General features: G+C 39.6%; 1 protein-coding gene across 2 annotated transcripts in view; it reads right to left on the reverse strand.

The window, feature by feature from the left end:
- Positions 1 to 16019, reverse strand: part of LOC126237428 (dyslexia-associated protein KIAA0319-like protein) — a 152578-nt gene that overhangs the window by 17900 nt on the left and 118659 nt on the right. For both annotated transcript variants that reach the window (XM_049947539.1, XM_049947538.1), the window contains exons 15-16: positions 4735 to 5049; positions 1706 to 1807 (exon numbers count right to left, since the gene is read on the reverse strand). In XM_049947539.1, coding sequence (XP_049803496.1) covers positions 1706 to 1807; positions 4735 to 5049 — 417 coding nt within the window. The remainder of the gene's footprint in view (positions 1 to 1705; positions 1808 to 4734; positions 5050 to 16019) is intronic.

Consider the following 16019-nt stretch of genomic DNA (forward strand, 5'->3'; position numbering starts at 1 on the left):
CTCACTTACATCGGAGCAGCATTTTACACAAACACTATTTTCAACTACAAAGCTACTTAAAGAATTATAACAATTTTAATGCAATAAATAACAATAAAATGGTAATAACAAATTTAAAAATTATTTCAATCAAGATCTGAATGTACCCAATGACATTGGGAATAATGGTACTAACTAAAAACGAATAGCAGTAATGCTACTACTACTGCTACTACAACTACTGCAAATGATTAGCTGTTTCTGGAATAAATACATTTTATGTTCACTTTCCATGTGACACCTCTTTATTTAAATACGTAATGATCATTTACTTAAAAGAACTGCTAATAATTACCTGATTCAAGAATATGTGCGCCAATAATTTCATTTTATGTACACTTTCTAGACAACGCCTTTTAAATTAAGTACGTAATGATCATTTACTTATGAACGAATGCTTCAGTCATTTAAAAATTTATTACTAAACCTATACCCTATCATCATCTGATGAAATATGTTACATGTTGTCCTCTCTGTATGCTGGAGTTGGCAGTAATGTATGCATGAGGTGTGCTTGCTTGTGTCTATGAATGGTGTGTGTTGTCTTTTGCTGATAAAGGCTGTGGCCAAAAGCTTTATGTAAGTGTCTTTTCATCGTGCTGTCTGCAACTTACTGTCTCTTCCTTATAGTAAGTAGGAATCTGTCTTATCTTACATTTTTGGAGAGATCTAATGTTATTTTATGCATGATAATTTAAAAATACATATGGCCACTGCATGTATGAAAATATTATGATTTTTTTCTAATTAAAATTATTGGAACTATCGTCCTAGCCAGATACACGCCTCACTACTGGTAACAAGTCATGCAGAGGCTCTTGGTGTAGCTGCACAGATCTTCAGAACTCCAATACTGTACACAGAGCTTGCATCATACAGGAAACACCCTGTACGTATTTCCAACAGCTGCAATTTGATTGGAGAGTAGATTTCTGTATACATTACAAATATTTTAGTTCGTTGGTAAATTTCATGTGGTATTGAGTGAATGTCATAAGTTATTTCATTAACTATGAAAATATGTAGAAAAGGACATATGAGAACTTTAATTCTATGAATGATATTAAATAAAAAAAACTTGTTTGTTGCACATTCACTTTTTGTATTTTGAACTTCCAGAATACAGGGAAACCAGAAATAAGTATTGCAAAAACACACATATATCAATAACTTTTTCTGCAATAAAAGTTTACGCTATCCTCAACTTGAACATTGGTTTGAACAACGCAATGTTTTACTATGCACAGTGCTATAGGAGACGAAATGTTCTCCCTTTAGTCCAACCTTTAGACTTAGTTAACCAGCTAGTTATAGAGGGAAGGCTAGCTGCAGTTTAAGGTGGACACTGAGCCATAGTGTAACAGGGCATTTTTCACTTATGGTATATCAATAATTGCTAGAACTGAAACAAATGATGATGATGATAAAAACAGGAGAGTCCTTTTTGTGATATGTACACAAACATTCAAGCAATGATTGCATATCTGTTCCTTTGGTGCCGAACACTGTTGCTAACAGATCAACAAAGTAAATTGATGCAAAGCACACTGAACACACAAACATCCTTTAAAAAAAAAAAAAAAAAAAAAAAAAATATATATATTGCAAGAACTAAATTACAAAATTTTATTACAGATAACAAACTGCATTTGTAATGTGTTCTTACCGCAGTTTGCTTCACCATCACCTATGTATCGGCTAATTAGATTCTGCATCCAGAAAGCCTCACAAAGACATTGTCTAGTAGTCTGGTCACAAACTCCATGTCCTGAAAAAGCAACATAGAATTAAAATAACTAGCAGTAAATAGACATTCTACATCAAACTATAATGTGAAAGCCAAAGCAGGCATAAACAAATTACTGAGATGAACACCAATACTTCTACATTCAGTTTTATGTATAATAAGTTGAACATATAAGTAGTGATACCAGCCACAAATGTGAAACCAGACAGTTCTGTTTAACTATCAGTAAGATACGTATATGCGATTGTGATCATAAAACTATAGGGAATTATTAATCAATGTAGACAATGTATGCTTTATAGATCATTTCAGTTGATCAGTTTGTTTTTGTGGGACTATTTCAGTTACTACACACTATTAAGTTTTAAAATGGTGCAGGCAGGGCTAACAAGATTCTTACACTAGGCAAGTTATCAGTAAACCCACCAAGACAAATGGAACTAGGGGATGATAGACTGTAAGAGGTATTAACATACTTTCACCACATACTGATCACTCAAGTGGCATTAAACTGTATGGCAAATGTCACTTTTTCTGCCAAAGTTATTCGTTAATTGTACTGTTCTAAGCATTTTCCACTCACATTATGCAATAAGTGCAGTAATAAACAATACAAAAAATAATGAGTAATTATAAATTATGTATTCATTCTGGAAAAAGCTGCGTCCAAAGTGTATACAGAGCAATTTGCAGATGGTCATATTTTAATCAACAAGTGAGTCCTCAGAAGTTTTATTATTTCAACACTAACAACAAGTTGTGTTACTCGTTTAGATTTTTTTAAAGGCGAAAGCGGAAGGAAAGTAGAGCTTGTATTGCTGCTTAAATTACAAGCAGTTTAGTATATTAATTAAAATGGATAGCTATCCTGTCCACAAACTGATAACACACTGGACTGTAAGGTTTTAAAGTTTCCCAATGTACTGACACATCCACAAAATGTCTGGCAAACTGTCAAATGCCAGAGACAAGGTTGGACTAGCTACTGTGTACATATAGGCATTTAAGCAATTATTCTACCTGTGCATCATATGTGAATGGAACGGGAAGAAATCCTAGTACATGGCAAAATGCGAAGTACTGTGTACCATTTACTTCACAGTGGTTTACAAAGCATGGGAGGAGATGTAGAACTTCCTGCCATGATCTTTAGGTGCAGGGTCATCTGGCTGTCTTCAGGTGTACATTTTCAAAAGTACATGGAGCTCCTCTACTTAAAGACTAGTGACACATGAATGGTGTACTCAAATTTCACTGCACAAGCATTAATTGAGCATGCGCTTCTTTTGTAAGCCTTTGTGAAGCAACACTTGCATCTTAATATTAAAGTACACTACACAGGCCCTGGCATGGTCTTGAATAGAAATAAATAATGAATTTACCCTTAAAATGGCCATTGGCATCAAGGAAGCCCAACACAATCCTTTGGATTACTGCTACTTATCAAATGATTTTAGGGATCTAAAAGGATTAAATATGGTGGGGGGCAGGGAGAGGGGGAAGAAGCTGCATTTTGGAAATTACAGGATGGAGGTTCTTCTACGATTCATAAAGTTAATGCTCTAACAAACTAGTGATATCTAATTTCAGGAATATTACTGTGATAAAAACAATTTCTTAATTAACTAAGGGTTCTGTCAATCATCTAGCAGGCTTATTAAATTATAATAGCAGAAGAAGTCAGGCATCATACAAGTATTCGGCTTAGAAAGATCTACATCATCACAAAAGACTATATTTACACCCAGACTATCAGGAACCTTTTCAAGAACTGAAGTTTCTTTGTAGAGTTTCTAGGACAAAGAAGCAGGTGGAGGAGGAAAAATGGGCTGTCCCAAGGAAGGCCATTTTTCAGCATCTATACAAATGACCGGCCCCTACTGGAAAAAATTCAAAGCTCCATTTACGCAGATGGTCATACCATCAAAGCTCAAGGAAAATATTTTGAAAGAATCGAGCCACAGCTGTCAAAGGCCCTTGACTTACTCTCTATCTACTACAAGACAAACTGGTGGAAGCTACATCCTTCTAAGACGCAGGTGTGTGCATTCCATCTGAGGAACAAGGAGGCTTCTAGAAGACTAGTTTACCAGGGAATGAATTCTTCTGGAATGCTGTATGGCCCCTAAATATCTTGAAGTCTCTCTTCGGACCTAGTACTGACCCATAAGAAACACTTCACAAATACAAAGCAGAAAGCGCACACAAGAGACAATGTGGTATAGACAATCACAGGAACAACTTGGGGGGTCACAGCCAAAAACAGTAAAACCATCCGCATTGGCCTTGTGCTACTCCATGGGAAAACATGCATGCCCAGGGTGGTATCAGTATTGCCGCTCTAAAATGTGGATGCAGCTCTTATTGAAACATGTCGCATCATCACAGGCTGCCTCCGGCCCACACCTCTGAAGAAGCTTGAATGCCTTGCTGGAGTAGCACACTCAGATACATGAAGGCTTTTGGCAGCCAGGAAAGAGAAGACCAAATCCACAATATTTGCAGCCCACCTCCTTCCCAGACACCAGCCAGTACAACAAAGACTTAAGTCTTGGCAGAACTTTCTGAGGACAACCAAGTCACTTGCAGAATCACCTAAGCAAGCAAGACTTCAGGAGTGGCACATGAGGACCAGCACATCAGAGAGTGCTTTGGGCAATGCACCCTCTGTGGCCTGTAGCTCTTTGATGTATGGATGCTTCTGACACAAGAAATAAAATAAAAATCATACACGAACCAACAAAACCAATTTTGTATCCAAATGATGCACAATAAGGACTAATTATTATCATTTATAATGTTCAGACTTAACAGAGATATTCAGTATTTACATACAAATAAGCTACAAACCTAGGCAGAAAGTTTTTCAATTTTTGACCAGGCTTCCAACAGAGGCACCATATCAAAGAAACCTTCTGTTACACCAGAACTCTATTTCAAGCCCTTACCTGAACAGTTATTCTGACACACAGCAGTCCGGATGTCAGCAACAGAGAGCTCTAGAAGACCTGCATCTTGGCGCAAGCGAGTACGCAATCTTTGGACAACAGAAGGCCCTTCAACAGCAGCCCCATGTTCTTCTACATAAAAAGTGATCACTGCTCGACCTGTGTGGTCCTCTTCACGCAGCTCGCGTACGTGAATAACTGCCTCTTGATGTAAGAGCAAACTGAGCTTCCGCTCTAATGCGACCTGCTGTGCTACTGTCAATCTTCTGCCCTCAACATTGAGTGTTAGTTCTACCAGGTGCAACAAGTGAGGATCTGCAAAAATACACATTTAATTACTGTAATGAATTTCCATCTTCCTTCTCATTTCTTTGTAAGAATTACAAAAGCATTCACAGGACAAATTTACCAAATTCAGTACTATTCATGGCATGGCAACATCGACATTAAGAAGGAATAACTATAAACTAATGGAATTACATCCTATATCAATTGTGCTTTACTGACAATGAACTCTCATGCAGTTTTTGCATCTGACAGACATGCCTGTGTAAGGTTCAAACACTTCTATCGCTCTTTATTGTATACGCCTATACATCTTCTGCCAATCATACTCTGCTGTGAGTACCCTATTACTTACATATAATTTATACTGCACCTTTATGTGTTTGTAAATGTGACAAAAAATTGTGTAATGCAGCAGGTTTGCTGAGTGTGAAGTAATAAGGTTTCTGATGATAACTGGCATATGGCTCCTTCAGATCCAGTATTCCCACGTGAAACGCACCAGGAGGTTACATGACTTGCAGCTCAGCCCACACGCAATGAAATTAGATAGGCTATCAAGCATACCAATGCTAGGAAAGCCCCTGGGCCTGATGGCATTCAAAACTGTGTCCTCCACCAGGAGTTCACGGATAGAGCCATAAAATACTTTACACACATAACGAGTGCCATCCTAAAACACCAACACTTCCCTGACTTTTGGAAGGTGGCTAAGTTCCTGATATTCAGTAAGCCAGGGAAAGACCACTCCCTCCCACAAAATTACCGACCCATCAGTCTGCTGTGCTCGCTCAGCAAAATTGTTGAGAAGGAAATATTAAAACGAATCACTAAGCACTGCATTGCCAATGACACCCTAAGATTGGAGCAATTCGGCTTTAGGAATCACTACTCAACAATACAACAACTCCTCTGTGTAGTCGAACATATAACACATGGCTACAACATGAACAAATCCACAGGGGCCGTGTTCCTGGACATCGAAAAAGCTTTCGACCGTCTTTGACACAATGGCCTCATACACAAATTAAGCGAAGCTGGTTTCCCAGATGGACTTGTACGTCTCGTACACTCATATCTCATGAACAGATGTTTCAACACAGATGTGCAGGGCAAACAATCAACATAACACGGTATCCTAGCTGGAGTACCACAGGGAAGCATAAGAGGGCCCATCTTGTTCAACCTGTAGATTAACGACCTCCCAGCAACACAAAACATGACATTAGCCATCTACGCGGATTACGCAGCCATCCTTGTGCAGGATTGGAAACCGTCAAACATTAATTCACGAATACAGACGGCACTCAGAACTGCTGAGCCTTGGTTGGAACGATGGCGTACTAAAGTAAGTGTCAACAAGTGCAAAGCAGTTCTGTTTACACGCAGACTGAAACTACTGCTTACACATCAACACAGTAGACAGATAACACTACATACATGCCCAATACGTTTCCGAGAGAAAGTCAGATATCTCGGTGTCTGGCTGGACCGGAAACTTACATGGGGGTACCACATCAATACGTTGCCAACAGAGTGCACACGAGGATCAAACAATTGTACCCAATACTCAACAGGGAAAGCACACTGAATAGGAGGGTGTTGAGGTCCATATAAATGACACTGATTAGATCACTGATGATGTATGCAGGTCCCGTCTGGGGATATGCATCTCCTACATGACTGCGCCGCCTGCAGATCATACAGAGCAAAGTGGTACAAATCATTAGCAGTGCTCCACGCTACACATACAGCATGGATCTTCACAATTAATACCGTCTTGAAACCCTCATTGAAGTACTCAAAAAACACGCCACAGGAACTTGAGACACTCGAACAGTCCTTTCATCCTTACTCTGGGAAACTATGATCACAACCATAGGTGGAAGCATAAGCGGCCAAAGACACTGCTAGCTAGGGCATAACCACCTATGGCAAGCTAACACACACCAACAAGTGACAAACGTTGGCAAGCCGCTGCGTATCAGCAACGTTGACTGGAAATACCAGCTGCTATTAAGCCGAACAAACAGGCTACAGCAGGGAACCGATGAGCTCACCCACTTAGGCACAAACAAATCACCAACATCACCCAACACGGTGCATCTGATATATGACCTATCAGACACAAAACGATGATGAACCTGTTACAGGTTTTCTGATGCTGACCAAGAGATCAACACCGGCACCCAGCGGCAGCCACTGAGTAACAGCACCACTCAACGTCAAAGGTGTCGACATGCATGATACCCACTACTAACAAAGCCTACCCTTGCATGGCCTGTCGCACGCAGCAAGACACCCGCTACTGCTCTTACCACCTGACCTAACCATCACAGAGGGTTTTTTTTCCCTTGGCTCTTGCCTTGGCACTTTTTTTCCTCTGCCCTTCAAATCACTACCCTTTGTTCGACTTTCGACCCAATCTATCTTGAGAGGAGCGCATATTAATGGTTAACCTTAACCATATGTATGCAAACATCGCAGTACCCACATCCTGTGACACCTCACTTTAGTGAAAACTAACCCTTATGCAGAGGTGGCAGTAGACCTTTTCAGTTGGCCATCATGCTGGTGTGGGCGTGGAGGGGCTCCACCTCTTGTGAAAAAACTGGCATATAATAGACGGAACTATATATTTAAGCACCCGATCAGGTAGGTTATATTTTATCGACAGCATTTTAACAACTGGCATCACTGTGTGAAGACTGATCACATAATCAAAATACTGAGCCTAAAAAGGAACATGCAGCCTAGCCAGAAACACAAAAATATACCTGCTATCATTTCTCCAGTTTACAAATTGATGTAAATGCAGATAAAAATGGTTATATTACTAAAATAACAAGCAAGCATAGAAGTGCCAGCAGCACTATTACCAAATAGATCTGTGCTTCGAGCTTTCTTCTGTTGTATTAGAGGAAGAATGAATTTGTGATATCATAACTTCTAAAAATAGTGTCAACATATTTATTATGCTTCTATACAAATGACAAATAGTTATTCTGTTTATAAGAATTGTTGACCTACATAATATGTTACCTTCCTGTGTACTCTTTGTTTCAGACTCTGGCCACACACGGCTAATGCACTTGATGAAGTAGCGCTCACTGCATTCTTATTATGTTTTCATTACTGCATTAACTACAGGTGTTATGAAATATGTTGGGAGAATATTTTATTCTCCTCTGTGGTTAAAGAGAAAAATGAATTTTTGCATGAAATGAGCATTACATAATACTTTGAACATTTTGATGCATTTGAACAGGTTTTGTAGCATTTACAAACAAAAACTGATCAGAATTATAAATTTCTCATTTTCTTTTCCAGAGAAGAAAATGCATGTTTCTTGATTAACATCAAGAGCAAATTAAGTGAATAAGTTCTCTTTTTTTCTCTAAATCCTCATCCCCTACTTTATGCACTACAAGCAGTATTTCATACCAGGTGAAATTTCATCATAGGAGTAACATAACCTTTAAGGTTTAAAATATTAAATCATAATATCAGAGGTCTCTTCTAAAATTAGCAGTTATTTTTTTATTGTGATACATTTTCCATAGATCCATTAATGCATGTAGCGAGCGGATGTGGAACAAGTCAAAATTTAATTAATTATTATGTTCATGTCACTAACAATCACCTACAGATATCAAAAATACAAATTAAGAATAAAACAAAATCAATAAATACTAATTAACAATCACTGTAGAGGTAGAAATACAAATTTCAGATAACATTTAAATGCAGAGTGTAAGGTACAAAGACCATTTTCATGACTTCAGAACACAAACAATGTCTTTTATTAGTTGTAATTAAAGCAGTGAGACATATTTAAATGAGAAAACACAGAAAGATATGGGAATTAGCCTGTCTTAGTCAAAGAATTCATGTGGAGAATTGTTATGCCACAGAGTAGAAAAGGGGAAGAAATTAAAATTTATCTTGAGTTTTTACTACCACAGCTGCGGGCAACACGAGGCAGAGGTGGTGACATAACTGTATGATAAAAAGAAACAGTCAACACTGGAAGCCACTTGCATACATGAGCACATGTTGCTACATTGGCACGAATTGCCAGGCACATGTTACACATTCAGAAAAATGTCAGATGAGAGACTGAGACAGAGAAATACTTGTTATTTCTTATTACATGAAGCAACAGGCACTACCTTGGATGGAGTAACACCTTTCAGAGACTTGACAGTGCAATTAATAGCCTGTACTAAATTGTTAAGCAGACACAGCAAAAAGAGGGCTGATGATCACCAGTAATGAAGTGGGCAATATTCAGTTATAACGAACAGAGCCTCGCGTCATAACCTCCTGCCCATCTCCATAAATATCACAGTTCTCCAGGTCTAAATTCAGTTGGTCTTTAGGACCGATGGCGTTCATACCAACAGCACTCGATTCGATGATTACTGCGGTGTGCTGACAACCATGTGATAGATGTTGCAGCACTTCTCATGAACATGCTGCTTGCTTTTCCTGAAATGACAACATTCAAGTAACCATGTCCTGCCACTCGTGTGACTTTGCACTGGTTGCCGCCTACCACGTAACACACATTCATCTCACAGTGCTTATTGCACTAAGATCAACATCACCACTGGGTGAGAGGGCCATCTAGTGCCTCTGTTCCTAATCATTGATGCAGGCATTTCTGGTTGCCAGAGCATATCTGTATGGTGGAGCCAGGATCAGCCGGCTACACTACTTCTGACAGCGCAGTACATCCTGATGGGTCATTGTCATCTTCTGGAAATGGTTTGAGAACACACTAACAGAGTGAGGCACATGTACTCATGTTATAGCTTCACTTGCACACTGCCAGTGGGCAGCCTGCAACACTTGGGCCAAATTACTGATGTTATGGCCTCCGCAACCGGCCAGCACAGCCAACAACAGGAATCAGTGGAATTCCAACATGTCACTGGCATAAGGTATTGTCTGCAGCTGACGAAAAAACACAGAATGTACAGCTGAATGAATAGATGTTACTGTAGTTAATCATGTTTCATTAGTGTCGAAAGATGCTCTACAGGTTCCACAACATCATCCTGACAATGTAGAGGTGTCTCCACTTACCACCACTACAAAATAGAAACTTTTTTTAAGGAAACCACCTTTAGATTACTTTCAAAATAATTGATTATTACCTCATAGGAATGTAGAGACATATTCTTCAGGTCACAGCCTATGTCACATTTCCTTCTTGTGTTATGATGGTGGTATGACTCATTCATTTCATACTAAGAAGAATTGTGAAGCATCAATTTCATGATTGAAAAGATATATTGTGAGATAATGGTTAATATCCCTACTTGCTTAAAAAGATTGATATGAGGCATTCCACACACAACTCAGACAATCTTCTTCTGAATGATGAAGACTTTTTTCAATAGCAGTGAATTGCCTCAGAAGATGCTTCTATAACACATCAGTCAACAGAGGTAGTCAAAGTAAGCAGATTTTGAGACACTGATGTCTACAAATTTGGAGATTATCCAGACAACAAATGTTCCTGAGCTCTGGCTTTTCAAGGTTTAAAGGATTTGGTATTTGAAGTTAAGCCTAGTAACAATATCGACACCTAAGTATTTTGAACAGTATACCCCCCATGAACCATGGACCTTGCCGTTGGTGGGGAGGCTTGCGTGCCTCAGCAATACAGATGGCCGTACCGTAGGTGCAACCACAACGGAGGGGTATCTGTTGAGAGGCCAGACAAACATGTGGTTCCTGAAGAGGGGCAGCAGCCTTTTCAGTAGTTGCAGGGGCAACAGTCTGGATGATTGACTGATCTGGCCTTGTAACACTAACCAAAACGGCCTTGCTGTGCTGGTACTGCGAACGGCTGAAAGCAAGGGGAAACTACAGCCGTAATTTTTCCCGAGGACAAGCAGCTTTACTGTATGATTAAATGGTGATGGCGTTCTCTTGGGTAAAATATTCCGGAGGTAAAATAGTCCCCCATTCGGATCTCCGGGCGGGGACTACTCAAGAGGACGTCGTTATCAGGAGAAAGAAAACTGGCGTTCTACGGATCGGAGCGTGGAATGTCAGATCCCTTAATTGGGCAGGTAGGTTAGAAAATTTAAAAAGGGAAATGGATAGGTTAAAGTTAGATATAGTGGGAATTAGTGAAGTTCGGTGGCAGGAGGAACAAGACTTTTGGTCAGGTGATTACAGGGTTATAAATACAAAATCAAATAGGGGTAATGCAGGAGTAGGTTTAATAATGAATAAAAAAATAGGAGTGCGGGTTAGCTACTACAAACAGCATAGTGAACGCATTATTGTTGGCAAGATAGACACAAAGCCCATGCCTACTACAGTAGTACAAGTTTATATGCCAACTAGCTCTGCAGATGATGAAGAAATTGAAGAAATGTATGACGAGACAAAAGAAATTATTCTGGTAGTGAAGGGAGACGAAAATTTAATAGTCATGGGTGACTGGAATTCGTCAGTAGGAAAAGGGAGAGAAGGAAACATAGTGGGTGAATATGGATTGGGGGTAAGAAATGAAAGAGGAAGCCGCCTTGTAGAATTTTGCACAGAGCATAACTTAATCATAGCTACCACTTGGTTCAAGAATCATAAAAGAAGGTTGTATACCTGGAAGAATCCTGGAGATACTAAAAGGTATCAGATAGATTATATAATGGTAAGACAGAGATTTAGGAACCAGGTTTTAAATTGTAAGACATTTCCAGGGGCAGATGTGGATTCTGACCACAATCTATTGGTTATGAACTGCAGAGTGAAACTGAAGAAACTGCAAAAAGGTGGGAATTTAAGGAGATGGGACCTGGATAAACTGAAAGAACCAGAGGTTGTAGAGAGTTTGAGGGAGAGCATAAGGAAACAATTGACAGGAATGGGGGAAAGAAATACAGTAGAAGAAGAATGGGTAGCTCTGAGGGATGAAGTAGTGAAGGCAGCAGAGGATCAAGTAGGTAAAAATACGAGGGCTAATAGAAATCCTTGGGTAACAGAAGAAATATTGAATTTAATTGATGAAAGGAGAAAATATAAAAATGCAGTAAATGAAGCAGGCAAAAAGGAATACAAACGTCTCAAAAATGAGATCGACAGGAAGTGCAAAATGGCTAAGCAGGGATGGCTAGAGGACAAATGTAAGGACGTAGAGGGTTGTCTCACTAGGGGTAAGATAGATATTGCCTACAGGAAAATTAAAGAGACCTTTGGAGAGAAGAGAACCACTTGTATGAATATCAAGAGCTCAGATGGAAACCCAGTTCTAAGCAAAGAAGGGAAGGCAGAAAGGTGGAAGGAGTATATAGAGGGTTTATACAAGGGCGATGTACTTGAAGACAATATTATGGAAATGGAAGAGGATGTAGATGAAGATGAAATGGGAGATACGATACTGCGTGAAGAGTTTGACAGAGCACTGAAAGACCTGAGTCGAAACAAGGCCCCGGGAGTAGACAACATTCCATTAGAACTACTGACAGCTTTGGGAGAGCCAGTCCTGACAAAACTCTACCATCTGGTGAGCAAGATGTATGAGACAGGCGAAATACCCACAGACTTCAAGAAGAATATAATAATTCCAATCCCAAAGAATGCAGGTGTTGACAGATGTGAAAATTACCGAACTATCAGTTTAATAAGCCACAGCTGCAAAATACTAACGCGAATTCTTTACAGACGAATGGAAAAACTGGTAGAAGCAGACCTCGGGGAAGATCAGTTTGGATTCCGTAGAAATGTTGGAACAGGTGAGGCAATACTAACCTTACGACTTATCTTAGAAGAAAGATTAAGAAAAGGCAAACGTACGTTTCTAGCATTTGTAGACTTAGAGAAAGCTTTTGACAACGTTAACTGGAATACTCTCTTTCAAATTCTGAAGTTGACAGGGGTAAAATACAGGGAGCGAAAGGCTATTTACAATTTGTACAGAACCAGATGGCAGTTATAAGAGTCGAGTGGCATGAAAGGGAAGCAGTGGTTGGGAAAGGAGTGAGACGGGGTTGTAGCCTCTCCCCGATGTTATTTAATCTGTATATTGAGCAAGCAGTAAAGGAAACAAAACAAAAATTTGGAGTAGGTATTAAAATTCATGGAGAAGAAGTAAAAACTTTGAGGTTCACCAATGACATTGTAATTCTGTCAGAGACAGCAAAGGACTTGGAAGAGCAGTTGAACAGAATGGACAGTGTCTTGAAAGGAGGATATAAGATGAACATCAACAAAAGCAAAACGAGGATAATGGAATGTAGTCAAATTAAATCGGGTGATGCTGAGGGGATTAGATTAGGAAATGAGACACTTAAAGTAGTAAAGGAGTTTTGCTATTTAGGGAGTAAAATAACTGATGATGGTCGAAGTAGAGAGGATATAAAATGTAGACTGGCAATGGCAAGGAAATCGTTTCTGAAGAAGAGAAATTTGTTAACATCGAGTATAGATTTAAGTGTCAGGAAGTCATTTCTGAAAGTATTTGTATGGAGTGTAGCCATGTATGGAAGTGAAACATGGACGATAACTAGTTTGGACAAGAAGAGAATAGAAGCTTTCGAAATGTGGTGCTACAGAAGAATGCTGAAGATAAGGTGGGTAGATCATGTAAGTAATGAGGAGGTATTGAATAGGATTGGGGAGAAGAGAAGTTTGTGGCACAACTTGACTAGAAGAAGGGATCGGTTGGTGGGACATGTTTTGAGGCATCAAGGGATCACAAATTTAGCATTGGAGGGCAGCGTGGAGGGTAAAAATCGTAGAGGGAGACCAAGAGATGAATACACTAAGCAGATTCAGAAGGATGTAGGTTGCAGTAGGTACTGGGAGATGAAGAAGCTTGCACAGGATAGAGTAGCATGGAGAGCTGCATCAAACCAGTCTCAGGACTGAAGACCACAACAACAACAACCTCTGCACCAGCTGGCTCTCCTGCATGATATTAATCTCTTGTGGGCTTTTGTGATCAGAACAGATCTTAATGATGAAGTTTCAATAAAGGTCACAATCTGTAGCAATGTCCCGCAAATCGATTTGAGGCCCCCTGGTTCTGAGCTGAGTGGAAGGCTAGAACCAGAGACTGCGAAATTTCTGTGACAAGTTAGGCAGCAACTTCTTAGACTTGTGTTGGAGGACTTAAACTGTATGGTTCCACTAAATGGGTCAGGTGTGCACTACACATCAGAGGCTGCTATTTATGTATCTGATCGTGTGACAAGTGTTTCTTAGATTACGCATCTTTTCATTCAGTCCATATAACAATGGCCATAAGAGACCCACAAGTATCAGTATAAGATGCTCCCCTGCCCTCCCCCTCCCCCTTGGAGAGAGTATTACAATCCATGATGGTTAACTGCCAAAGCATTCACAATAAAGTGCCGAAGTTTAAAGTGCTCCTAAAAAACAATGAAGCTCTCAAATGTCTAGGTACAGAAAACTGGTTAAAAGTTTAAATTGACGGCCGTGAGAGTTTTGGGAAAAAATTTAGTGTAAATCAAAAGGATAAGCTTCTAGGAAAACGAAGTGGTGCATCTTAAGCATTAGACAAGAAACTAAAATCCACCAAGAGAGGAATTGAAATTGCATGTGAGATTTTTTGGGCAAGACTCAGTCTGAGAGCTGAGCATAAAATTATAATTGAATCCTTCTACTGACCACCAAACTCATCTACTGATTTTACAGAAAAATTAGATAAAAACCTCAGTTTACTGGTATGTAAGTTTCCTAATCATACAGTACTCATCAGAGGATACTTACATCATCTAACAATCAATTTGGATAGTTACAGTGCTGTTATTGGTGGGTGTGGCAAGATATCCTGCTAAACATTACAAAATGCCTTCCCTGAAAACTGCCTACAACACAGTTCATAATGCCACTTATGATGGAAATATTTTGGATCTAATGGCAACAAACAGATCTGGCATTTTGGAGGATGTCCTCACAAACATCAGTATCAGTGACCACGAAGTAGTTGTAACAACAATGATTATCAAAGGTTACATGGCAACTAAATCAAGTAGAAATATTTATATACTCAGTATAAACTACACTGCACAATTCAATAAAAAGATCACTTTTATGCAACCAAGTAATTGTTTCCTGTTGTGATGCAGAAGTTTGAAATTCAGCTCAAAGGTACCTACAACCTTCATCTGTAATGGTGGAAATGCATGGTGTCCTGCAATATCACCCTTACGCTCGGTGACACTTCAAAAAATGAGATCTTGACAGATGTGGAAGAAAAGGCCACATGTGAAGTGTAAGGTGAGTTAATGATGTTACACTAGCACCAAATTTCACAACAAATTTACTCATTTCCACCATGGATGTGTCACATTATGGGAAGGTCAGCACTCCTCCTCTTATCCCATTTTGCCCCTTCTTTTGACTCCTCCATGATGGAGGAACTGTGTTACCCATGTTAAAATCATGCACTTTTCTTATGAGTGGTTGACAAAAACATTTTAGACATGCCGTCACACAGAATTGACATGAAATGGGCTCAGGGAGTAGTGTAAGGGGCATCAAGGAAACCACCCCTTTCCTTGAGACGTTATCTCCCACACATTTCGAGGTGATGAACAACAGGATGGCATTTCTGACAATCTTTGACACTGCTGACACTCCAAGGATGCTTCAACCCTTCTCTAAGGACACTGTGGGCCAACAATCCCAATAAAAATGATCACACTCCCTTGGAGGCAGTGCAACCACAATTTTTGTTCTCATGTGCAGGGAGGAAACACTAGGAGCCTTTCAAAAACAAATGGGGAAATTTGAACACTATCTGAAGCAATAAAGGGTGTTTATGCTTTTTCAGCCCTCCTGTTTCAAGTCCTCGTGTGGTGTGATCACGGAGGGGTGTGACACTGACACATGCATAAATAAAACGGCAAAGGGTCCCTCTAACACCTGCAACACTGTCAGTGCCACCTACCCTCGTTTGCTGATAACTTCAAAAATGTACCTGTACAGAGATAACCCGTGGCAGGAGTCCTAGG

The sequence above is a fragment of the Schistocerca nitens genome, chromosome 2 (genome assembly GCF_023898315.1).
Source record: "Schistocerca nitens isolate TAMUIC-IGC-003100 chromosome 2, iqSchNite1.1, whole genome shotgun sequence".
Lineage (NCBI taxonomy): Eukaryota > Metazoa > Arthropoda > Insecta > Orthoptera > Acrididae > Schistocerca > Schistocerca nitens.